The sequence below is a fragment of the Mesocricetus auratus genome, unplaced genomic scaffold (genome assembly GCF_017639785.1).
Source record: "Mesocricetus auratus isolate SY011 unplaced genomic scaffold, BCM_Maur_2.0 Super-Scaffold_100676, whole genome shotgun sequence".
NCBI classification, from domain to species: Eukaryota; Metazoa; Chordata; class Mammalia; order Rodentia; family Cricetidae; genus Mesocricetus; species Mesocricetus auratus.
This window is the reverse complement of record NW_024429266.1, coordinates 173697881-173722195: the sequence shown is the minus strand read 5'-3', so window position 1 is coordinate 173722195 and position 24315 is coordinate 173697881. Positions and strand designations below refer to the sequence as shown.

At 48.3% G+C, this 24315-nt stretch overlaps 2 protein-coding genes across 12 annotated transcripts; one reads left to right on the top strand and one right to left on the bottom strand.

Moving 5' to 3' along the window:
- Positions 1–3754: 3754 nt before the first annotated feature.
- Camk1 (calcium/calmodulin dependent protein kinase I) lies at positions 3755–15908 on the top strand. Of its 4 annotated transcripts, none has more exons than XM_005066149.4 (12): positions 3755–3886; positions 5886–6000; positions 8111–8242; positions 9478–9552; positions 9634–9772; positions 11434–11560; positions 11655–11730; positions 12524–12636; positions 13157–13235; positions 13334–13421; positions 15399–15516; positions 15626–15908. In XM_005066149.4, the coding sequence occupies exons 2-12, from the start codon at positions 5918–5920 to the stop codon at positions 15718–15720; spliced, it is 1125 nt and encodes a 374-aa protein (XP_005066206.1). In that variant the 5' UTR covers positions 3755–3886; positions 5886–5917; the 3' UTR covers positions 15721–15908. The 4 variants fall into 4 exon arrangements, with proteins under 4 accessions (XP_005066206.1, XP_040592984.1, XP_012965934.1 ...); XM_013110480.3 differs by lacking the exon at positions 3755–3886 and adding an exon at positions 4783–4838; XM_040737050.1 differs by lacking the exon at positions 8111–8242.
- Ogg1 (8-oxoguanine DNA glycosylase) lies at positions 6267–23068 on the bottom strand. Of its 8 annotated transcripts, none has more exons than XM_040737053.1 (8): positions 22601–23065; positions 21762–22009; positions 20885–21064; positions 18572–18753; positions 16554–16704; positions 16366–16415; positions 16095–16184; positions 6267–6550 (listed from the first exon to the last, which is right to left on the bottom strand). In XM_040737053.1, the coding sequence occupies exons 1-7, from the start codon at positions 22735–22737 to the stop codon at positions 16095–16097; spliced, it is 1038 nt and encodes a 345-aa protein (XP_040592987.1). In that variant the 5' UTR covers positions 22738–23065; the 3' UTR covers positions 6267–6550. The 8 variants fall into 8 exon arrangements, with proteins under 8 accessions (XP_040592987.1, XP_040592991.1, XP_040592992.1 ...); XM_040737052.1 differs by lacking the exon at positions 6267–6550 and adding an exon at positions 14811–15530; XM_040737054.1 differs by lacking the exon at positions 6267–6550 and having other exon boundaries at positions 15848–16184; positions 22601–22711; positions 22810–23064.
- Between the last annotated feature and the right edge of the window lie 1247 nt (positions 23069–24315).

Here is a 24315-nt window from a genome sequence, read left to right as displayed (position 1 = left end):
AGCACTCGGAAGGCAGAGGCAGGCGGATCTCTGTGAGTTCGAGGCCAGCCTGGTCTACAGAGCTAGTTCCAGGACAGCCTCCAAAACAATACAGAGAAACCCTGTCTCGAAAACAGACAAACAAACAAACAAAAAAAACCCAAAAAGCTGGGCTCAATAGTGTGTGGCTGCTAAAGTTTGCTGGCCTGTCAGTCTAGTCAATTTGTGAGCTCTGGGCTCAGTGACAGGGCCTGTCTCAAACACTAAAGTGGAGAGCAACAGAGAAACATCCATGGTTGATCTCTGGCCTCCACAGGTGTACACACAGAGACACACAGACACAGACACACACACACACACACACACCACAGGCAACACATGCACACACACCGAATAAATGGTATTTAAAGTTCAGCTGTGAACGACTATTAAATGACCTTTCCTTTTTGTTATACCCTTTTCTTACTAGTGACAGAAAATGCCCTAGGCATATTCTATCTCATCTATGTCCTTGATGATTTGTTAGGTTCTTGGTATGAGTTTTAGGTGTTGTTTATATAATGAAAATATTAAACCATTGCCTCTTTTTTTTGAGACTAGGGTCTCATTTTGTAGCAGAGGGTAGTCTTACATTTGTGGCAGTTCTCTTCTTTTAGCCTCCCAAATGCAAGGATTACAAGTATGAGCCACTAAGCATTATGGATTAGCCAATATGTGTTTAGAAACACTTTTCTAGTCTGAAGTCTGTATTTCACTGTTAACCATAATTTGGAGTAGAGTAAATTACATTTCTCCCCCCAACAAAAGTGAAAGATGTTTGTCTATTTATTTAGTTTTGGGTTTTATTTTTTATAAATAAGCTTGCCCATCTTTTCTTTATGGTATCTCCTGCTTTTTCTAGTGTTAGAGAAGCATTTGTTCCTCCAATGAATTATCCTCCATTGGGTTAAAGAATTGATGGGGTTGTAACTCAGTGGTACAGCATTTGTCTAATGTGCACAAGGCCCTCAACTCTAATGCCAGGAAAGGAGCAGGGGGGTGGGGGAGGAGAAGAATAAAGGGAGGAAAATAATTGAAAGAAAAGAAAAAAGAACTGATTTTTCTCCCAGGTTTTAGAATCATGTCCCCCTTTTATTTCCTGCATATATTTGATTGTCCTTGGCTGCTCACTGGAAATAGCTAAGGCAGGAGTTAATCTTATTCATGTATATCCAAAGTACTGGAAGAATAGGTAACAAAAAAGTTACCCTGGTTATCTGTGGCTAACAGGAAGGAGACTGGAGTGGATTCCCTGTTCCCGCCTGCCCAGCATTCTCGTTTCCTTTGGGTCAGGTATTTTGCTCCTGTGTGTGGCTGACTACTCATCATAGAATATTTGTCCAGTATGGTGCCTTATTCCCTTGGCAACATTCTGGAGGCCAAGGGTAGCTACATCACACAATTACACAGAGATATTCAGGGACTCAAGAGCCCTTCTCTGCTAGGTAGGGAATATTATTCTGTACTGGAAATGGGGTCAACACTGGAAGAGAAATCAAGACAGGAGAAGAGAGATGGCAGCTCCATGAGCTCAGCATCTCTATTCCAATCTCGGATGCCCTGGTACTCGGTGGCTGTACTTTGATCTGTGCCAGCTATGATGATGCATCGAGGTTTAAGAATGTAAATGTAGCCGGGCGTTGGTGGCGCACGCCTTTAATCCCAGCACTCGGGAGGCAGAGGCAGGCGGATCTCTGTGAGTTCGAGGCCAGCCTGGTCTACAAAGCGAGTCCCAGGACAGCCTCCAAAACAATACAGAGAAACCCTGTCTCGAAAAACCAACCAACCAAACAGACAAACAAAAAGACTGTATCAACAAAATAAAATCAGGGCTGGAGACATGGCTATGGTTAAGAGTACTTGCTGCTCTTGCAGAGGACTTCGGGGTCAGTTCCCAGCACTGACACAGAGGCTAATCATAAGTAACTACAGTTCCAAGGTGTATGATGCCCTCTTCTGGCTTCCAAGGGCTTCTGCATGAGCATGGTGCACATACACACTGGTAAGCTCATACACATAGACATAAAAGAAAATAAATATTAAAAAAGTTGCACTAGCCCTCCATGGGACACCTTATCACCCAGGTTCGAATACCGTCTGCCTCTGTCACAGCGATAAACACAGCTGTATTAACACTACTCTCTAGCTCAATAGCATGTTAGATGGGTGCTAAGAATAGAGGTTTGGGCCTAGGTCAGAAGTGAGTTAGGAAATTGAGAAAATAAGATGTAAGGAAGAAAATACCCCTTAACTTCTGACCCTGGGCAAATCAGGTGTCTTCATTGAGCCGAGGCTTATGCTGAATCTTGTCCTCATGTTTTACTTTGTTTTGTGTGCATTCGTGTGAGTGTGCAAGTCCGTGGAAGCCAGAGGAGGATGGCAAGTGTCTTGATCTATTACTCCCTGCCTCAATCCCTTGAGACAGACAGTGTTGCCCTCTGAACCTGGAGCTAGGCTGGTAGCATGCTCTGGATTCTTCCCCGCAGTTCTGGGAAAACAGGAGCACATGGGTTCTGGGGATCTGAACTCAGGTCGTGTGCTGGAGCAGATTGCCCACTGCGTCATCTCCATATCTCCTGTTTTGTCCTCCCTCCCTCCCTTGAAGCCCTCCCTGCCCTTGAAGGAGACTCTCAGTGGCTGGCTTAGAACATTTGACAACACACTCATCTCTGCCTCTGAAGCCACCATACCCAGCTTGTTTTGAACTACAGTGTTCTAAGTACCGCACACACATTACACAGAGCTCTCAAGAGAATTCTGCGTCAGTTGTCGATAATTCCATATCTCAGAGAAGAAACTGAGGCTCCGAAAGGTAGAGCATGGTAAGGGTGGTCAGACTCTGAAACCCTTCTAACAATCTTCCCTGGCTTATCTAGTCCAGGACAAAGGACAGGCCAACTGGGAGAAGCAAAGGTTTAACCCAGGAGAGCTGTTCTAGGAGGTCAGTTGGGAGCCAGTGCTCCCTTTGCCTGGCACCAGGGCAGACCCACTTTTAATCACTGCCAGTTGCTTCCCCTTCTAGCCTGTGCTCAACTTATTCCCAAAGAGCCTTGCTTAGACCAAGCCGGGTCAGGTCCCTTGGCTTGGAGCCTGCAGCCTCAGGAGCAGATTTACTCCACCCTCCCCATCCTGGCTCCTAGCCACCAGTCTGTCACATGACACTGTGGTCCTCTTTGGCCTGCTTCCCTAGGCATCCAGATTTAACTCCATCTCCCCTCTTCCCACCTCTCTTCCCTGGTCCCTTTGAGCCGAGTACCTGCAAGTGTAAAGGCTCAGGGCCGATGTTTCCGCTGACTCAGGGCTTCAGTTTACCTGCCTATCAAATGGGATTTTGCAGCCCCTTCATTTCACCAGCCTTTACTAGTCTTCTGAACCTCTTCCATGGGCCTAGCTCCCTTTAACAACTAGAGGTGGGGACAGAAAGGACCCTAAGGGAGGTCCCAGAACTGTTCTGAAAGCAACACCATATTCAAACTGGCCAGCCTCTGGCATCTCAAAAATGTCGGTTCGAATACGGTCTGCCTCTGACCAACTGCTGATTTCAAGACATCTCTGGACCTCACTTGTCTCCGCTGACAAGAATCCTGCTGAAGACCAAGGGGCAAGGAAGCATGTCGCAGGGGCTGTGGTAGAACCATTGGGGACCTTCTCCAGTCCGAGAGCGCGCGTCCCCTCAACTCCCAATCCCCAGGTCCTGTGCCTCAGGCTCCTCCTCCATTGACATCAGAGCCGCAGGCGGGCCAAGAGAGCCGAGCCTCAGCCAAGCGCCAGCGACCGAGCAGGCAGGCTGACCAGGCACAGACGCGGCGAGAGCTCTTCACCAGCCACCCCGGCCCTCGCAGCCAGCCCCAACGCGGGGCAGCCGCAGGTACAGCTGGGGTCCGCCTGGCTCTGTTCCTCTGAGAGTCACAGCCACAGCGTACTGAAGCCCAAGGGTGGGAGGGGCACCTGGACCCTGGACTAAATAGGGCTGGGCCTTTTTCTCCCACCTCCGTCCCAGGCCCATCAGGTGCTAGGTGACCTCCAGGGATACTGCCTGTGTGTCAGAACAGGGTGGGGAGGGGCGCTGCGTGCGCGCATATGTCCAAGCGCTAGGCCGGACTGGAAGGGCGTGGGCATTTGGAAGTGTAGATGGGGGAGGGTATGTGAGGGGTTCCCTGAAGCAGGCATGTGCTTCAGTTGTGTAAGGGTCTGGGAATTAATTTTTGTTGTATATAGGATACACACACACACACACACACACACACACACACGGGTCTATTGGGGAGGTTTGGTTCTGTTCTGAGGGTGTTTTAGAGTTAGGTAGAAGAGTTATGACTTGGTTTGCTGTGTAGAGCACTGAGCAGAGGAGCTAGAGTGTAGATAGAAGTTGCCAAGTCTGGTATGTGGGAATGGATCCTGCCTTGTTCGTGTGTGCATGAAATCAGTATTGGAGGTAGGGGGTCTGGGTGAGGGGTGTTTGGATGAACAGGTAAGTGTGATGCATGAGGGTGCCTGGGGACTGTATATATGAACATGTATGTTGATGTCTGGGTAGATGCATGTAATCAAGTGCCGAGGTATGTAGAGTGCTGGGTCTAGAAGGCAGGTATTTGGGCTCAAGAGTCATATAATTCCTGATGTGTCTGCGGCAGCACGTGGAACTGTGAGAGTCATTAGGGCTGGTCCTCAGGTGAGTTTGACTCTTTTTTTTTTTTCCGAGACAGGGTTTCTCTGTAGCTTTGGAGGCTGTCCTAGAACTAGCTCTTGTTGACCAGGCTGGTCTCAAACTCACAGAGATCCATCTGCTGGCCTCTGCTTCCTGAGTGCTGGGATTAAAGGTGTGTACTGGCCTTGACTTTACTTCTTTATTTCACTATTGGCTCCTTTCTTAGAAACCCTGGGAACAAGGAGTGGACAGTTCTGGTCAGGATGTCTTCATCTTTTCCAGAGGAAACAGGAGGGCAGCTTCCCGTAGCTATGTGGCATGGAGGGGCTCTATTTGGATTTATCCACTGTGATTCTTGGATTTGAGAGATTGTTTTCTGAATTATCCCCAGTCTAGCTTTCTACTGGACCAACAGAAGACAGCCCTTAGCAAGCTTAGCTGGGACCATGGCTAGTTGCCTCTTGGGCAACTTTGGACTCACCCTATCCATCTCCAACCTGTTTCCTATTTTTCACATGATGCATGGGGAGAGAACTCACCCTTTCTTGTAGGATGAGACAGGAGTCTAGGGAAAGATCCAGGATACATAAGGTCATACCAGGAGGGGATGGGTAGAACCAGTTTTCAGGCTGCTGGGACAGAGGAGTCAGGAGGGTTAGGCCTGGGGAGTTCCAGCTGTGGCTGATGTTGCCTTGGTAACAGTGAGAAAGAGCTATTTAAAAACGTGGCTGAGATATTGCTGGAAGCCCAGGCTGCCGGAAACCTGATTTCCGAGAGGCTAGGGTGGTGAGGAGGAGGGAGAGGAGACACCCCAGATCTTCCCAGGATGAGACTGGGGCATCACTGCTTCTGGGCAGAGGGTTCCTCTAGGGTGCTGCTCCTAGCTGCTTTGTGGTCTTATCAGCTATCTCTCTCAAGGGGGAGGGTTTCTTTGGGTGTTAAATTCAGAGAAATACTGGGGCGGAGAATGGAGAATGAAGAAGTGAGGGAATGCATGAATACTGAGAATTTTGCTACTACCAGAAATGATTTTTTTCTAGGCATAGGAATTCTCATACCAATGTTGTTGAATGAGCAAATGGCTGGTGAAGGCTGAACAATTGTGTCAATGAACAGATCAAGGAATGAATGAACTCTGTTGGCTGAATAGTCATGGGACACGCAATAGATTCTCAGAGATGCTAGATCCTCTCAATATCTTCCTCCATTTCCCTTCCAGGAGCCCTGGCTGTGGCTGGAGGGCAGTGGGCCATGCCAGGGGCAGTGGAAGGCCCCAGGTGGAAGCAGGCAGAAGACATTAGGGATATTTATGACTTCCGAGATGTTCTGGGCACGTGAGTCTCAGGATGGGGGTGGGGTGGCGGAATGATGTCTGAGCTGGGGACAGAATTGGGAAGGGCTTCACTCTCTGGCCTGATGGCTGGAGAGGTTGAGTCTGGGGTGGTTATTCCTCTGGTCAGTTGACCAGCAAGCACTTCCCTTTTCCAACAGCCCAGGGCTGTGGCATGGTGTAGACTAGTCCAACTTTTTGTTTTTGGCTGACATGGGTAAGATGGGGCCTCTCTTACACAGTCAAAGACTCCTTATGAAGAGAAGGAAGTACAGGTGAATAAAAGAGCCATTTATCCAACTTGCTGCCAAGAACAGGTGTTCTGGCTTAGGTTTGGAAACTGAGGCTGGACATGGCTGTTCTTTGGAGGCTGTCCTGGAACTCGCTCTGTAGACCAGGCTGGCCTCGAACTCACAGAGATCCACCTGCTTCTGCCTCCTGAGTGCTGGGATTAAAGGCGTGCGCCACCAACGCCCGGCTCTGGACATGGCTGTTCTTGATGGTGGGAATTCAAATTTAACTCAAACCAGGTTTCTTCCCTTTACAAGTTGGTCCTGGAGAGACAGACAGACAGACACAAAAGGGCGGGTAGATGTATATTATGCTCTTACGGGGGCTGTAGAGGCCGAGTAGTCTCTTCTGGCTGGAGAACACTCCCTGAAGGAGACATGAGATCTGGGGGCTGACAGATAAGATGGACAGGCTTGTGCTTGTCAGAAAGAAGGACAGCAATTCAAGGCAGGGGACCAGTGCATGCAAAGGCTCAGAGGTCAGGCTACCGAAGAGAGGCATTCTGCTGGAGCTCAGAGTCAGGGCTGGGAGGATTTGAAGCAGCAAGAAATGGAAAGGGGCAGAGAATGCAAAGCCTTGAGAACAGGCTGAGGAGGAGGAGGCCATTTCACAGGATGGAGGAAGGCATTTAAGACTGGCCATTGGAGCTGGAGAGATGGCTCAGAGGTTAAGAGCACTGACTGTTCTTCCAGAGGTCCTGAGTTCAATTCCCAGCAACCTCATGGTGGCTCACATCTATAATGAGATCTGGTACCCTCTTCTGGCATGCAGGCATACATGCAGACAGAACACTGTATACATAATAAATAAATAAATCTTTAAAAAAAAAAAAGACTGGCCATAGGTGCTGGAGAGATGGCTCAGCAGTTAAGAGCACTGCTTGCTCTTGCAGAAGATCCAGGTTCAGCTCTTAGCACTGATGGTGGCTCACAAGCATCAGGGGCTCTGATGCCCTCTTCTGACCTTTGTGGGGCACCAGGTATGCATGTAGACAAAACCCTCACACACCAAGTAAATAAATCTGAAAAAAAAAATAAAGACTGGCCATAGTGTGGTGGCAAATTGGAGAGCCAAGAATGGAAACCAGTGTTGTGATCAGTCACTAGTTGTCCTCAATGACTGGAATGCTACCACCAGGTATGATTTTTGACTTAGGACTTTTTATTCTTCCAGAGAAAGCAAATAGATACAGAGATAATGCCCTAGCAGATCCTCCTTGATCAGTGAATGCCAGTATGAATCGATTTATTTGTTGCTCTGAGTCTGGGGTAAATCCCTGCCTCCTAAACTCACTGACATAGTTAAAATGTAGCATTTGATTTAGGAAGTCCATGGTGGTAAGACCTGAAATTCTGCATTTCAAAACATTCTCAGGTAACAGTCTAATTCTGAAGTTCTAAAGAGCATTACATTACCCACAACTCAAACTGATTTTAACAGAAAAAATAATTACACTCAAATATCACAGGGGTAGAGTTCAGGCCCAGTTGGCTCACGTGTTATCAGAAAATTGTCTCCTCAGCCTGGCTTCCTCTGACTGTCTTCAGTTTGAAGCAGACAATTCCAAAGCACAAAGATACCTGCCTATATCTTACCAGCTTACTAGGAGAGTACTTCATTCACAATGCCAGGAAACTGGCATATATGTGACCAGTTATTGAGCCAAGGGACAGACAACTAAGTCTGGCTTCTGGACCACCTCTGGAGCCGGGGGTAGATGAGTTCTGAAAGACATAGGTGGTCCTGCAGGCTACAGGAGATGGAGGAGAGAGCAAGGGAAGCTGGGGTTCTAGGTCCTCACCTTGCAAACCTCTATCTCACAGGGGTGCCTTCTCAGAGGTAATCCTGGCAGAGGACAAGAGGACTCAGAAGCTGGTGGCCATCAAATGCATTGCCAAGAAGGCCCTGGAGGGCAAAGAGGGCAGCATGGAGAATGAGATCGCCGTCTTGCACAAGTGTGTGGGCCTTGTACTGACACACCCCATCCTTGTTTCACTGCTTTAGAAATCCTTTGACTTCTGGGCCTCACAGGACAAGAACTTCTATTTGGCCGGGAGTGATTAGCACAGAGCTAACCTCCTAGAGGAGATTGAGATGCCAGGGCTTGTTAATAGAGGATGAATCTGTTCATGGGGCCACAAAGTCAACCACCCACATAGCTCCCTACCCACCCAAGCTTCTCCCATGAAGTAATGCAGACAGACTATCTATTTGCTGAACCCCTGACTAAATTAGCAACCAACTGGTTTGTTCATGCTGCAAAGCTTATAGCCAGCATTTGCTTCCAGTGCCTCCCATGTCCTAACTATCAGGACAGAGGAGATGGTTATTTCATTTCCTCTATCCAGGTGGGTGGGATAATGAGGCCAGCGAGGGCAAGAGACTTGCCCAAAGTTACACAGCAAGTCTGCAGGAGAGCCAGGTCTTCCTTACCACCAAGATCAACTGTCACTGGTTCATCTCTGGGGCACTGACTGTATGCAGATTTGTAATACATGTGTCATAAGGCGGCTTGCTTGTCTTACGTCATGTGATCTTCATGTGACTTTTTGAAGGTCTGTTACTTATCTTTTACAGATGAAGACTCACAGGCTCAGAGAGGTGACATTCCATTCAATAAATATTACAAGCAACCACTCATCTGGTGCTAGAATAGATCTGAATTAGACATTTCCTTTTTTTTTTTTTTTTTTTTGGTTTTTCGAGACAGGGTTTCTCTGTATTGTTTTGGAGGCTGTCGGTCCAGCCCGGCCTCGAACTCACAGTGATCCGCCTGCCTCTGCCTCCCGAGTGCTGGGATTAAAGGCGTGCGCCACCACCGCCCAGCTTAGACATTCTCTACACTTGAGGAGGTGACCTCTGAGAGGCTGGCAAATGTGTAAACACAGGAAACTTAGAAGTCACATTCCCGTTAGAATTGCAAAGTGAAAATACTAGCTCCCAAGCAGCATGTGGCAGAAGCAGGATCTGGGTATGGGTCTGTCTGGGCAGAATCAGAATCTAGCCTCAGATGTGTCCAGGCAGAGGCAGCATCTAGGCCCAGGTCTGTCTGACACCAGAACCCAGTGCTTACTTTTCTGCTCTTACATTCTAGCATCAGCTTTCCCCCCAGTAGGTTCCAGAATCTTGGTGTCCTGCCCTGGAGTGTGCAAGCCATTGTAAGCTCTCAACCACCTCATTCTCCTTCTAGGATTAAACACCCCAACATCGTAGCCCTGGATGACATCTATGAGAGTGGGGGCCACCTCTACCTCATCATGCAGCTGTGAGTGGCCTATCTGCCCATCCTCACTCCTCTCCCTGCTACCCTACTCTCTTGGCCAGACTTTCTTGTCCCTTGCTGCAGGGTTTCAGGTGGGGAGCTTTTTGACCGCATTGTGGAGAAAGGATTCTACACAGAACGGGATGCCAGCCGCCTCATCTTCCAGGTGCTGGATGCTGTCAAGTACCTGCACGACCTGGGCATCGTGCATCGGGATCTCAAGGTGAGCTCTGTGGAACCTGGTGAACTGTGCACCGGGGAAGTGGGCATGCGGGACTCTGCCAATCCTGCCTTGTCTGTCCTTGGGCATCTCTCGGCCCCTCACTGGAGCCTCGGCTCCCTCTTTGCAAAATGAACTTCTTGTGACCTACTAAACCAACTCCTCTTATTTCAGATCTGAGAGGGACAAAAGAAGTGGGCTGGGCTGTTATTTTACCTTAACAACACACATGTCCTTTTTTGATAACGAAACATCCTACTTGTTCTTTGTAGGGTACAAGTGGAACAGCAAAGCTTCAGGGAAATGGATAGGGGCTTACATTGAAATACACTTCAGTCCAAACCAAGTGGGGTGGCACATGCCTTTAATCCCAGGACTTGGGAGGCAGAGGTAGGCAGATCTGAGTTTGAGTGAATTCCAGGACACCTAGGGCTACACAGAGAAACCCTGTCTCAAAAAAAAAAAAAAAAAAAAGAAAGAAAGAAAAGAAAACAAAAAACCCAACTGAACAAAAGAGAGAGCGAAGAGAAAGAAAAGAAATAAGAAATATCCTCCAGTCGGGAATGGATGGGCTCTGGGACATAACAGACTTTGGTCTGAAGACTAGCCATGACCTAATTGGTTGTTGGGTCAATCACTGCCTCTCTAAAGGCATCAGTTTCCTCATCTGTAAAGTGGGCTTGTTCAGACTGTCCAGGCTGGTTATGTGGTATGGTTAAAATCAGTCAGGCACTTACTTAAGGTCCAGTGTAGGAGGTAAAAAAGTGAAATTTTTTTGTGGTACTGGGGATTTCTGAGGTCTACGAAAATCCTTCCCACACTCCCTTGGTCCTGCCCTTTTTAAAACTCGTGGCCTTCTAGAGAATGCCCTTGTTTTTTTTTTCCCTGCTTCTTTACCTAGGGCATTATGTATGATGTTAGGCAAGCGGTCTACCTACACACCCAACTGCGCCCCACCCCCACCCTTTGCCTCTCCTTTGTTACCAGTTTTTTAGGTTAGCACACAAAGTAATGGGTTTCATTACGGTACCTTCATACATAGGTGTCACTATACTTCTCCCTTCCCATGTCTGCCCTCCTCCCCTTTCTTCCTCAGTTAGTCTCCCTTCTGCCTTCCTTTTGCACATATTCCATTACTTTTTCTTCTTTTTACCTTTTCTTCTGAGGCAGGTACTAAGCTGCCCAGGCTCGTCTTGAACTGACTGGAGTCACTTTTCTGACTCAGCCACTGAAATAGCTAAGATTCAGGCTTTTGCCACTTGTTCCTGAGACAGGGTTTTGTGCATGTCAGGCTGGGCTCTGCACTCAATATTACCCAAGAACACACTGAACTCTTTTTTTTTTTTTTTGGTTTTTCGAGACAGGGTTTCTCTGTATTGTTTTGGAGGCTGTCCTGGAATTCACTCTGTAGACCAGGCTGGCCTCGAACTCACAGAGATCCACCTGCCTCTGCTTCCTGAGTGCTGGGATTAAAGGTGTGCGCCACCAACGCCCGGCTTCACACTGAACTCTTGATCCTCTTGCTTTTATTCCCAAGTGTTAGGGCAGCAGGCATGCAAAACTGCGCCTGCTAGCTAGCTTCTAATGGATTTAGCAGAAGCAGATAGTGCTGCTAGCCTCTGCTTACCTCTGACTGCCCCTTCTCTTCTTTCCTACCCTCCAAGCCAGAGAACCTGCTGTACTACAGTCTGGATGAAGACTCCAAAATCATGATCTCCGACTTTGGCCTCTCCAAGATGGAGGACCCAGGCAGTGTGCTCTCCACGGCCTGTGGGACTCCAGGATACGTGGGTGCGGAGAGCCCTAGGGTGGGGCTGGGGATGAGGAAGGAGCCAGGAGATGCAGGACAGACATTTGTCACTACCATGTCCTCTTCCCTCCACAGCCCCTGAGGTCCTGGCCCAGAAGCCCTACAGCAAGGCCGTAGACTGTTGGTCCATAGGGGTCATTGCCTATATCCTGTAAGTGGGGGCATGGGCAAGGTAGTCTGTGACTAGAACTGTGTTCCCTGCTTTGTCCTCTCCTTCTATACAAATATGTTCCAGCTAAATACTAACCCGCAGGGGTATGGAGAGATGGCTCAGTGGTTAAGAGTGCTAGCTGGACTCAGGTTCAATTCCCAGCACCCCCATGGCAGCTCACAACTGTCTATGACTCCAATTCCAGGGGATCTAGTGCTTTGTTTTGTCTCTGCAGGTGCATACACATGGTGCACAGCCTTACATGCAGGCAAAACACCTAGATACAAAACACAAACAAAACAACAACAAAACCCTAACAGGCTTCATTCAAGAGATGCCATGTTTCCAGCACTGTGGGAAGCACCGAGGATTTAGCAGAAACCAAACCAAGCCATGTGCCTGCCCTTAAGAGTCGACACATAGAGAATCAACGAGTAAACACATCTATAAAGTAGTGTTTCCTGGTAAAAATAAGAAAAGTCAAGCAGAGTAGGAGATGGGGAGAGATGTCATTTCAGATAGCCAAGGGCTCTTTGGGGAGGTGACATATGAGTGGCTTTGAGTGATGTAAAGGAGATAGACAATTTAGGTGTGGGTAGAATGTCAAGCCCAAAGGTGCTCAGGACAGTAGAGCGGTTCAGAGGACAGAAGGCCAGCCTGGCAGATGGAAGCGAGCAAGGCAAGGAAGAGAACTTCCTGTGGGTACTGTCTGGTTCTTAGCACTGCCCCAACGCTCCATCTCTAAGCCATTGAGTACATTTGAAGCTGACATGACGGGTTTTTCTCCGCCCAGGCTCTGTGGCTACCCACCCTTCTACGATGAAAATGATGCGAAACTCTTTGAACAGATTTTGAAGGCCGAGTATGAGTTTGACTCTCCTTACTGGGATGACATCTCTGACTCTGGTATTTGGGTCTTTTGCCTTCTTTGTTTATGCTCTGCCTCAGGGGCCTTCTTCAACTGCTCTAGGGGGTCTCCCCACTGTCTGTCTTCTGTCATGCCTCCTAGTACCAGCCTAGAAGCTGATGTCACATTTCACCTTGGGTTCCCTCTGCTTGGTTCTAATTGGACAGATCGATACACATTCATGCAGTCTTCTAACATAGTAGTTACAAAAATACTTCCCCTAAGGCTGACTTCCCTGAGGTTTAAACAGCATAAATATTTCCATCTCCCATTTCATGACTACTTGTGAGGGTTGTCAATGGTTTACACACTAGTGTGCATGTACTGAGTGGATTCTTCTGTAAATATGTACTCAAGAAAGGAGGGAACTAGAAGGCTGGGATGTGTGGGGTGGTGCATAAGCAGACTAGGCCTCGTTGTCTTGCCTCATCAGGAGAGATCTGAGGGAGTGAGCACTGTCTTGGGGGTGTCCACAGGTATGGTCATGCTGTAATCTTTTGCTTTTGTCTTGGGGCTCAGCCAAAGACTTCATACGGCACTTGATGGAGAAAGACCCGGAGAAGAGGTTCACCTGTGAGCAGGCCTTGCAGCACCCATGGTGAGAGCTCCCACTCCGAACGAAGTGTGAGGTGGGGCCTGGAGGACCCAGGCTTGCCTCCAGTCTTACAAACAAACCTGCATATATCCCGATCCTAGGATCGCAGGAGACACAGCTCTGGATAAGAATATCCACCAGTCAGTGAGCGAGCAGATCAAGAAGAACTTTGCCAAGAGCAAGTGGAAGGTCAGCATCCATCCTAATCCCGGTCTGCCCAGACTCTACTTGCACAGCACCCAGTACCAAGTGCAGGACCTACCCAGGAGGTTTTCCAAAGCATTTCCTTTTGTTCACTCAACAAAGGCTACTTGACTTCCAAAGTCCAGGAGGGTCCCGGTGTTCCATCTCTAGAGGGACAGTCTAGTCTCCAGGATTCACATGATGCAGCCAGTGGGCTCAAGAAGGGCCAGAAAGGGGCCACAGACCTGTTGGTTGACTAGTAATTAACCATGCACAGAGGCAGAGGGAACAGGGGTGCAAAGAAGCCAGGGTAAGAGGGTGTGGCCAAGGGCTAAGCCCTCTGGATTATTAGAGAGGCTGGAGGAATTTAGGGGACTAATTGTCAAGAGCCTAGGTTGCAGAAACTGGAAAAGGCCACTGGGATCCTTGACTGCTACAGTGGGGGCACCCACCTGTTATAGAGGATGATCCCAGAAAGACAGAAGGCAGGAACTGGTCCTGAAGAAAGATCTGCTTTCAGGATGCAGAGAAGGCAAGGAGGGAAGCCTGGGAGGCCCAATAGGGTGTAACAGAGATGCTGCAGATAGTGGGGCTTGACTCAGAAGCAGCAAGAAGAACACAGGATGACTGAAAGCAGGAGACAGACTCACAAGAAAGCAAAGATGAGAGGCATACTGAGGGAATGAGGTGTTAAGGGCTGGCCCAAACTTTTGGTTGGCACAATGTGGACATGGTAATAACATGTCTTGAGGGGGGCTTAGTTTTCAACATGGTCAACTTGAGAGACACATAGGACATCTAGGTGAATAAGTTGAATATAAAATGAGAGAAACAAGTATGTAAATTACTTAACCTTTGTGCACTTCAGTTTTCTCCCTTGTAATTAATGCTATCCCAGCACTTGGGGAGGCTGAGGCAGGGGGATCAGGAATTCAAGGTCAGCCTGCCTGGGATGCATGAAACCTTGTCTCAAAAAGGGGAGAGGCGAGTATATAGTTCAGTAGGCAGTGATTGCCTAGCATGCATGAAACCCCAGATTGGATCACTAGCATCCCATAAAACTGGGCATGGTGGGCCGGGCGGTGGTGGCGCACGCCTTTAATCCCAGCACTCGGGAGGCAGAGGCAGGCGGATCTCTGTGAGTTCGAGGCCAGGCTGGACCGACAGCCTCCAAAACAATACAGAGAAACCCTGTCTCGTAAAAAAACAAAACAAAACAAAACAAAACAAAACAAAAAAAACCAAACCAAACCAAACCAAAACAAAACAAAAAACAAAACTGGGCATGGTGGTGCATATGCCTATAATCCCAGGACTCAGGAGATAAGAGGCAGAAGTGGAGGATAGCCTGAGCTATATCAGAACTAATCTTTAAAAAAAAAAGAAAGAAATTAATGCTATTAATAGTGCTTGCCAGAGCCAGGTGCAGTGGTATACACCTTTAATATCAGCACTTGTAAGTCAGAAGCAGGCCAATCTCTGTGAGGTCCAGGACAGCTAATGCTACATAGTGAGACCCTGTCTCAAACAAACAGACAGACAAACAAACAAACAGTGATTCTGTCTCAAACAAACAAACAGTGCTCGTCGGCCTGGTGTGTAGCATACATATGCTTGTAATCCCAGCACTTTGAAGACTGAGGCAAGGATTCATAGCAACACTGTCTTTTTAAAAAGAGAAACACAAAAGTGCTGCCTCACAGAATTTTGTGAGGATAAATGAATAACCATGAAACATGCTCAGAGCTGTGCTTAACACCCAAGTGTTTGTTACATGAATATGAATTCCCTTGTACACATTTTACACATGTGCTTGTGTGTAAGACTGAATATAACTTAGTAAGGCCTTACAGGTTTCTTGGGAGGACTTGGGAGTCACTAAGGAACGTGGGAACAGCAGTTGCAGAATCACTTCAAGACTCCTACTGCCAACCCCTAGCCCTTGAGGATCTTTTCAGCAGTCCCCTTCCTCTCTTCCCACAGCAAGCTTTCAACGCCACAGCCGTGGTTCGGCACATGAGGAAGCTTCAGCTGGGCACCAGTCAGGAGGGTCAAGGACAGCCAGCCAGCCATGGGGAGCAGCTGACGCCAACAGCGGGGGGTGAGAACCAGGGTCTGTGGAAGGGGTCAGGTGGTCCATGGAGAAACAGAAGGCTGAAGCTGGAGCTGGGGTCTGCTCCACAGCCTCCTTTGCTCTTTTCTCCACACAGGGCCAGCAGCTGGCTGTTGCTGCCGAGACTGCTGTGTGGAGCCAGGCTCGGAACTGCCCCCTGCACCACCCCCAAGCTCTAGGGCCATGGACTGAAACACCAAGGAAGTCAGGGTTCCTTTCATGGGAGGGGTTGGGGGCAGCCTGCTTCCTCCTCACCCCAGAACTGGGGAGTTTCTTACCCCATACCCCGTCACCCCTTTCCCTCTCACTCTTCACTGCGTTTTCCATACAAATGTTTCTATTTTATTGTTCCTTCTTGTAATAAAGGGAAGATAAAACAAGACAGCTCAGTTTTCTCAAACAGCTCCCTTGCCCCTGCTATAAAACTGACTGCTTGATTTGGGGGTGCTGGCTGTCTGAGGTAGGAGTGGTGAGTCTTCTTGACATGAAACTGGGTGGGGATTTAGAAGAGAAGTGGAGGACAAAGGGAAAGATACCAATGACATCTTTCGTCCCCTGGGTCCTACCTAGCCTTCTGGACTCTTAGAGACCTTCCTGCGCTTTGCTGGCGGCTCCCGAGCCTGGTTTGGTTGGCGCAGATCAGCACTGAACAGCACCTATGGGAAGAGGCATACGGAATCTATGGGAGGAGCAGATGCTGAAGTCAGGGCTGGGGTCAATGGAGAATATTTGGGGAGAGGGTGGGAGTGGGAGTCATGTGAACAGGTGGCTGAAGAGTCCAGGGGTCAAGCAGGGCTGAGGGAGAAGACCTTTAGGGTCTGAGCTACGTATACTTACTGCTTGGGCCCAGCCAGCATAAGGTCCCCACAGAGTCCGGAAAAAGTTTCCTAAGTTAGAAGGGAGGAGGCTACATGAACTGATCCACATGTCCTCCATCGTCAGATGGGGAGTGTGGGACAGACGATTAAGAGCACAGAGATTCTCCAACCTCAGCCCAACACCCCAGCATCACACACTCTCCTCACCCAGTTCTTTGTTAGCCAGGGGGCTCGGTCCCTTAGCCTGGGATGTATTAGGGTGCCAGCCATAGTCACGCTGGGCGATCTGCCATACATGGACGTCCACAGGCACAGCCTGGGGTTTGTCAAGGGCCATTAAGCAGATGCAGTCAGCCACCTTTGACAAAGAGAGAACTGTTGTGGAGGAATGGCAGGATCTGGCCAGCATCCAAAGCCATCTGCTTCCTCCTTCCACTAAGGTAGCACTGTTTGTTCTGCAATTTCAGTCAATACGCAGTAATTACCATTACTTCTAAAAATAGCTTCAGGAAGACCTGTTCCTGAGTGAACACCTGTGTAGGCTATGCTCTCATATAACCTGGGGAGAAGGTATGATCATGCTCTTTTTAGAGACAAGAAAACTGAGGCTCAGCCAGGTGGTGGTGCACACCTTTAATCCTAGCCCTCAGGAGGCAGAGGCAGGCAGCTCTTTCCAGCCTGGTCTATAGAGCGAGTTCCAGGACAGCCGGGGCTACAAAATATAAACAAAGAAGAGGAAGAAAACTGAGGCTTTGAAGGTTAAGTGTCTTGGCCAAAACCACACAGCAGAAATTAGACAGTGCCAAGACTTAATGCCAGTCCATTAGTTTCTTTTTTGTTGTTGTTATTGAGCCAGGGTTTCTCTTGTAGCCCTGGCTGTCCTGGAACTTATTCTGTTGACTATGTTGGCCTTGAACTCAGAGATCTGCCTGCCTTTGTCTCCCAGTGCTGTGATTAAAGGCGTGTGCCTGGCTCCATTAAAAATTCTTTAAGCCAGTGGGGCTGGAGCGATGGCTCAGTTGTTAACACTGGTTGCCCTTTCAGAAGACCCAGGTTCAATTCTTTACACTCACATGGTGGCTCACAACCATCTGTAACTCCAGAAAATCGGATACCATCTTCTGGAGCCATATATGCAAGTGGTAACCAAACATACATACAGGCAAAATACACATATACAGAAAAACATTTTTTTAAATTTCAAAATTAAGTGAAAATCAATTTTAAAAATTGCATATATTTATCTAGTCATGGGGCAGGGGTCAGAGGGAGGTCAGAGGCCAACTATGGAAGTTAGTTTTCTCCTTCCACCATGTGGGTCTCAGGGATTGAACTCAGGATGTCAGGGTCGGTGGCCAGAACCAAAAATTTATTTTATTTTATTTTTTTTAAAGATTTACTTATTTATTATGCATACACTGTTCTTTCTGCATGTACACCTGCATGCCAGAAGAGGGCACCAGATCTCATTACGGATGGTTGTGAGCCACCATGTGGTTGCTGGGAATTGAACTCAGGACCTCTGGAAGAGCAGTCAGTGCTCTTAAACCTCTGAGCCACCTCTCCAGCCCTTTATTTTAATTTTTAAAGACTTGTCTTGTGTGTGTATGCCATGTGTGTTCAGGTGCCCATGGAGACTAAAAGAGGGCATCAGATCCCTTGAGACTGGAGTAAGAGACAGTGATTGTAAGCCACCTGACACTGGTGCCAGGAACCAAACTTGGGTCCTCTGGAAGAGCAGCAAGTGCTCTTAACCTCTGGGCCATCTATCCAGCTCCTGAAAATTCATTTTAAGCCACAGAGGAGTATAAAGAATAAGGACAAATTATAAATTTCAATTATCTGCTAGAATGTATCTATTGACATCAACAAATATTCTGTAAGTACATATAATTTCAAGAAAAAAAAAAGTAGAAACATCTTTCCATTTGTCTTCCCAAAAGTAACCAGTATTAACTTTCCTGTTCTTCCTTTGGAAATTTCTGCACCCATACAGTAGTGCACATAAATGCACTGACACAAAGAACCTTTCTAAGAATTTATCCAAAGGGAAGCCTCTCTTATACTCACTGCCTTTGTCTCTGATAAAATATTTGCTAGTCCTCTGTTCTCCCTGTATTTCTTCCAGCACTCAGGCTCCCCGGGATACTCAGGTCTGCCTTGTTTCCATCTCTCATACTCTCAGTGTGGACAAGGGGACATTCCCTATGTCTCTGGGGCCTCACCTTGGTGCCCACCCCTGGCAGGGTGCAGAGGGCCTTGTGGGCCTCTTCATATGGGGATTCTCGGAGTTGCTGCAGCCAAGCCAGCCCGCCTTGCTCTTCCAGGATGGCTTTGGCGCTGGCATTCACATAACGGGCCCGGTACCCCAGACCCAACTTTCTGAGGTGAGCCTCTACCTCTGGACCTGTGGGGTAGAGAGGAAAGGAGAGGTCAGGCATCCTCGCTTTGTTCCTGTTCTCAGGCTAGTGTATAACATCCCCACCCCAATGCTTTTCTAGGCACTTCTTTATTTACTGTCCTCTAGGAGTCACTGGACAGTTGGATGTGAAAAGAAAACAGTTAAGACCTGAGTTCTGGCCCCATAAATGTTTTCTTAACACCTCCTCTGTGCTGGGCTCTGGAGCAGGGGCTGAGGACTCTGGAGGAACCCCCGCTTGAGCTCTTTAGCTGTATTCAAGAAGTGCTCACACCATGGCCTAGAAACCTGATGCAGAAGTTTGAGATGGCTCAGCAGGTGAATGCACTTGTTGCATAAGCCTGACGACCTGAATCTGATCCTCAGAGCCCGCATAAAAATCCAGATGGAGAGGCTCACATCTGTAATCCCAGCACTCCCAAGGTGAGACGGGAGGCAGAGACAGGAGAACCTGCTGGAAGCTCACAGGCCAGGCAGCTTGGATATGCAGCTCAGTGACAGAATCAAGAGACTTGCCTCAGAAGAACTGACTTCTGAAAAGTTGCTCTCTGATCTTCATGTGTGTACCTGCACTTGCACGCATACACACCCGATCTTCACGTGTGTACCTGCCCTTGCATGTGTACACACTCACCAGTAAATTTATAAATATGATGATAACAGCAAGCGCTGTGTGTATGTCACACATTGACTGGCAAAGTGTGCTTTCGTAAGGGTCCCAGTGACAGCACCTCTGTGCTGTCCATTTTACAGAGATGAAGTAGGGACTTAGAAGGCGCTAGAGAGATGGCTCAGCAGTTAAGAGCACCGTTGCCTTTGCAGAAGACCAGGCTTCAGTTCTTAGCATCCACATGCTATCTGGCATCCATCAGTAACTCTAGTTCTAGGGGATCTGACACCTTTTACTGACCTCTGTAGGCACCAGGCATATGCACATTGTGCACATGTAGACATGCAGGGAAAACACACATAAAATACATACTTAAAAAATAAAAACAAGACAAAAAACTAAGAGAGATTGAGGAAAATACCTGACACTGATCTCTGACTTCCACAAACACATGCATTTAAGCACAGGCACACATACATGCAAGCACTACATCCTACTCACTCATCAACCTCCACCCCTCCAACACAGAGAGAGGGCATGATGGAGATAGGATCTCTCACTCAGGTGGAGACAGGAATGCCCAAATTCTTTTCAACACCTCACCTTCGATTTATTCATTCCCAACCCCTTCAAAATAGAAACTGACATTCCCATTCTATAAAGAAGTTTAGCCAAACTTAGAGAGGTGAATGAATTCCTTGAAGACTTATGATTATTTTCTGAGACAGGGTTTTCTATGTAGCCCTAACTGTCCTGGAACTCACTCTGTAGACCAGGCTGGCCTCAAACTCAGAGATCCAATTGCCTCTGCCTCCTAAGTGCTGGGATTAAAGGCGTGCACCACTACCTTCCAGCAAAGATTTACAATTCTTATGCCAAGAGCAGAGACTTAAGACCTTTCTTAGCTCCCCAAAACACCCCCATGTTTGAGAATGTACCCAAGGCAGGCTCCTTGCTATTTAGTCCCTAAGCACTTCACCTAACTTAGTCTTCATATCTGCTAACCAATATACTTGCCTTAATGGATAAGTGAGTAGGATTCACTATAGTGACAGCAGCTTAAAATTTCCACTTATTTCCTGTGTGTCAAACACTGCCAAATGCAGGATGTATCTCCCTTTATTCAGTCATTATGATTCTGAGAAAATATGTAATATTTTCCATTTCACAGACTCAGGACTGAAGCACACACATGCTAAATAACGTTTATAACTGTGAGAGCTAGGATTCAGATCTAGGCAGTATGTCTCAGATCATATGCCTGCAACCGTAAGCTACTGAACATTGTGTACAGATGTTTCTCTAATGAGGTACTAATATACTGGCAAATATACAACTAGGGACGTGCTGATGTTTCTGGGATGAAATCTGAAGATGAGTTGTAACTGGAACTGATCAGACCAAGTATGGTGGTTCTGGCTGGAGACAGGGTTTGGGGTGGTGGGGAGCTCTGAGGTAGGAGCTGGTAGCTGGGGAGAACGGGACAGGTCTTTCTATCCAAATACTCACCAGCCAGGGCCTGGAGGCTGGGGAAGCCATGGTAAATGACATCATCCAGCTGAATGAGTCGAGGCCCAAAGGCCTGGCATAGCCGTTCTACCATGCCAGTGATTCGAGCAATGTTGTTGTTGGAGGAACAGATGAAGGAGAAAAGGCATTCTGTGGGGTCTTGTCTTAGCAGTCTCACACCTAGAAATCAGAAAGGCAGGGGAAGGAGACATGCCTGTTTTAGGATTGGCTTCCTTGAATCCCTCCACATCAGACACTATATTTAGAGGCTCCAGGGAGACCCAGGAGAATGAGGGAGAGAAATCAATGCTAGACCTCTCATGTCTCGTGGCATTTTGTGAGGCTGAGTGACCATCCCATTCCAGGGGGTGGGGGGATCACAATGCAGTCACCACAAGAGCAGGGTTCTGTGTTCATTTTCCTCCTTCTACAGCCCCAAAGAACAAATGCTCTTTTGTATATAATGACAGAATGATGTCATCTGCTCCAGGACACAGCCAGGATTAAGCCCCATATCTTATCATTCACTGTGGTCATCATTATCATCATTACTATAATAACAGCGGCAATGTACTAAGCACTAGCCTAATCACTTAAAAAGTAAATTTTATTTATTTGTTATTATCATGTGTACATGAGTGTGGGCATACTGAGAGCCATGGTTCCTGAGGACAACCTTGGTAGTTGGTTTTCCTTCTACTGTGGGTTCTGGGCATTAAACACATGGTCACCAGGCTTGCATGACAAGCGCCTTTATCTGCTAAGCCATCTCACTGGCCTTCCATCTCTATTTTACACAATGGGCAAACGAAGTCACAGGGCTGTAACTTAGCCAATGACTGTCCAGAAGTCACAATCCCTGCCCCTTGGCACTCACCTTGGAATTTCTGAGCCACTCTTTGGAAGTGGGAATCCACAGAAGCCCAGTGGCTATACAGCTGAGCCAGGCTGACATCCAGCTGAAAGTACTTGTGTAAGGCTTCCAGCTCCTCTAGGGTGGGCCTGCCGACCTGGCTCTTGTCTCTTCGGTACACGGTGCAATAGAGCTGCTCCTCCGTCTGTGTCAGTGTCCACACTTGATCTGCCAGCACGCCACTCCAGTGTGCAGGGCTTTGCTCCCTCCACCTGAGCACCCCAGTAGAAAGCTCTAACACTCAGTTACCCATCTTGCGCTCTTTAAGGGCCCTCCTGTTTTACAAATGTCCCACCCAAAAACTGACTTATAAGTTAGTTACAAAGTAAAAGCAGTATGGTTTTCATGTAAAAAAAAAAAAAAAAAAAAAAAGGAACAGGGGATTGCACCTAGAGCCCCGTGCATGAAAAGTAAGCACATTTCTCAACTTTCCCACTGATTTTTACATGGTCCTCACAATCTGCACACTCACTACATCTATTTCATAAAGGAGGAGGCTCACCACTAGTGCTTATACATCAAAGTGCACGCTCATCCATCACTCCCAACATTTTTTCTTTTTTCGGTTTTTCGAGACAGGGTTTCTCTGTATTGTTTTGGAGGCTGTCCTGGAACTGGCTCTGTAGATCAGGCTCACAGAGATCCACCTGCTTCTGCCTCCCGAGTGCTGGGATTAAAGGCATGTGCCACCAACGCCCGGCTCACTCCCAACATTCTTACTCCCATCATTCTTTGCATTCTGGAGGACAAGTATTGAGGGGTCAGCATCCCAGGGAAGGGTCCTCTCAAGCGCAGTCACTCACCGGAAAGACTGCCCAGAAGCTAAAACCAGGTCCAGACGCAGCTCAGAGCGTGGACACGGGATAGAAGCCCAGAGGGCCGGGCTGGAGGTTAGGGTGCGATGCTTCATGCTGCTAAGCAGACGAGAGCCGAGTAACATTCGGATAGCAGTCTCCGGCACATCACGGCCCCGTCCACTCAGAACGCGACCTTCCGGAGCCCCAAGGCCTACCTCGCAGGTGACCACGCGCCCTCAGGGTGTAGCACCTCGCGTCCTAGGCTCTGGGTCTGGTGTAAGGCCGGTCCCCGTTTGAGTCTCCCTCCCCTGGTAGACCAGCCTCCTGCAGGGAGTCAAAGTCCTACCCTGCCCACTCTCCTTTTCTGCGGAGCAGGCCCCTCCTTTTCCTCCCGATGTGGCCCCGCCCCCAGAGCCTCCGGTCGCGTGCCTTCTCCTCCTGCGCAGCCGTCGGGGTTTTTGGAAAGCCGCGCCAGTGAGGCTCTTCCGGGTTCTCGCTCACTGTCACCGGAAGTCGATCCTAGCCCCTGTTTATTTGATCCTAGAGGTAGCCAATCCGAGGAGAAAGTGAGAGGCGCCAATGAGAACTCGGGTGCGGTGGAGTGGGCGGGTCTGCCTGAGGAGCCTTAGCGGTTGGCTTGCCGGCCTCGCAGCTGGCGATTGGTCGCCCGCGGCCGGACTCTGCCATCTCAGGGCTTTCGGTGTGATCTCAGGGTTTGCGACTTCTCGGGCTAGTCCGCTCTGGAGCCACATCCTTGCAAGGCGTGGTGGCACACTCGCGTCGTCCCAACACTCTACAGAGGCGGGAGGATGGTCGCACGTTCGAAGCTGAAGTAAGCTGGGCTACATGGCGAGACTCTTGTCTCAAGAAACAAACCCAAGGAACCTCACCCTCCCCTGCTCAAGCCTTTCTCCACGGAGTCTCTTTTGAGGCAGTGTGAGCGAGTCCCAGAGAATCCTCTTTTCAGCGCTGACTCCCTCCACCTCCTGCTATGAGGCTCCGAATGTGCCATCTCGGCCTTCCTTCCCTCCAGGTTCAGAGGCCCAGCGTGCAGCCGTAGCTACCCTCTTCAGTCTGGGCACGTTCCTTCAGCATACCCAGTCTTCTGCCCACACATCCACACGGAACAGGATCTGTGTATGGGCTTTCTTTGGGGTTCACTGAGTCCAAGTACCAATACATGGTCCCCAGGCAGCCTAACAGACCTGAAAATTCAATGGCAGCACCCTATTGGTGGCTACCTTGACCTTAAAATGACTTATCACTTACAATTTTCTCGAAGATGTTAAAAAATGCTGGGGGCTAGGCGACATGAGTTTGAGACATTAGTCTGACACACTAGGACATTTTCCAGTTAGCATAGAGATTTTGGGGGTGTACCTAAATTGCTGGACTACAGATTTGAAAGCAAGGTCTGCTGCTGATTTATCTTTGTGTCCTGTGTACAGCAAGGCACAGCGCGCCTGCTAGAGCACAGTAAGCATCAACATGCAACAATGTTTTGTTTTTGTTTTTTGGTCTCAGTTCGTTCTAAGTAGCTGCAAGGCCCCAGGCAACCATGGCTTACTTTGGTTACCTCATCTATACGAATGTCACCTTACAGGTGCCAGGCACTTAGAAGGCATTCCCTCCAACAAGTGTTTGAATTGGAAAAAAATGCCGAGGTTGGATATGTATGAACAGTCTTGTACAACCTTACTGCTTCCAATTAAGGTCTCAAC

Excerpts from the sequence above, each read along its gene's own strand:
- Camk1 (XM_005066149.4), top strand. The coding sequence starts at position 5,918 with ATGCCAGGGGCAGTGGAAGGCCCCAGGTGGAAGCAGGCAGAAGACATT. Across the intron at positions 8,243-9,477 it reads GAGATCGCCGTCTTGCACAA|GATTAAACACCCCAACATCG; the intron begins GTGTGTGGGCCT and ends TTCTCCTTCTAG. Across the intron at positions 13,236-13,333 it reads CAGGCCTTGCAGCACCCATG|GATCGCAGGAGACACAGCTC; the intron begins GTGAGAGCTCCC and ends TCCCGATCCTAG.
- Ogg1 (XM_040737053.1), bottom strand. The coding sequence starts at position 22,737 with ATGTTACTCGGCTCTCGTCTGCTTAGCAGCATGAAGCATCGCACCCTA. Across the intron at positions 21,065-21,761 it reads AGTGGCTCAGAAATTCCAAG|GTGTGAGACTGCTAAGACAA; the intron begins GTGAGTGCCAAG and ends TCTGATTTCTAG. Across the intron at positions 16,416-16,553 it reads CCTGGCTAACAAAGAACTGG|GAAACTTTTTCCGGACTCTG; the intron begins GTGAGGAGAGTG and ends CTTCTAACTTAG.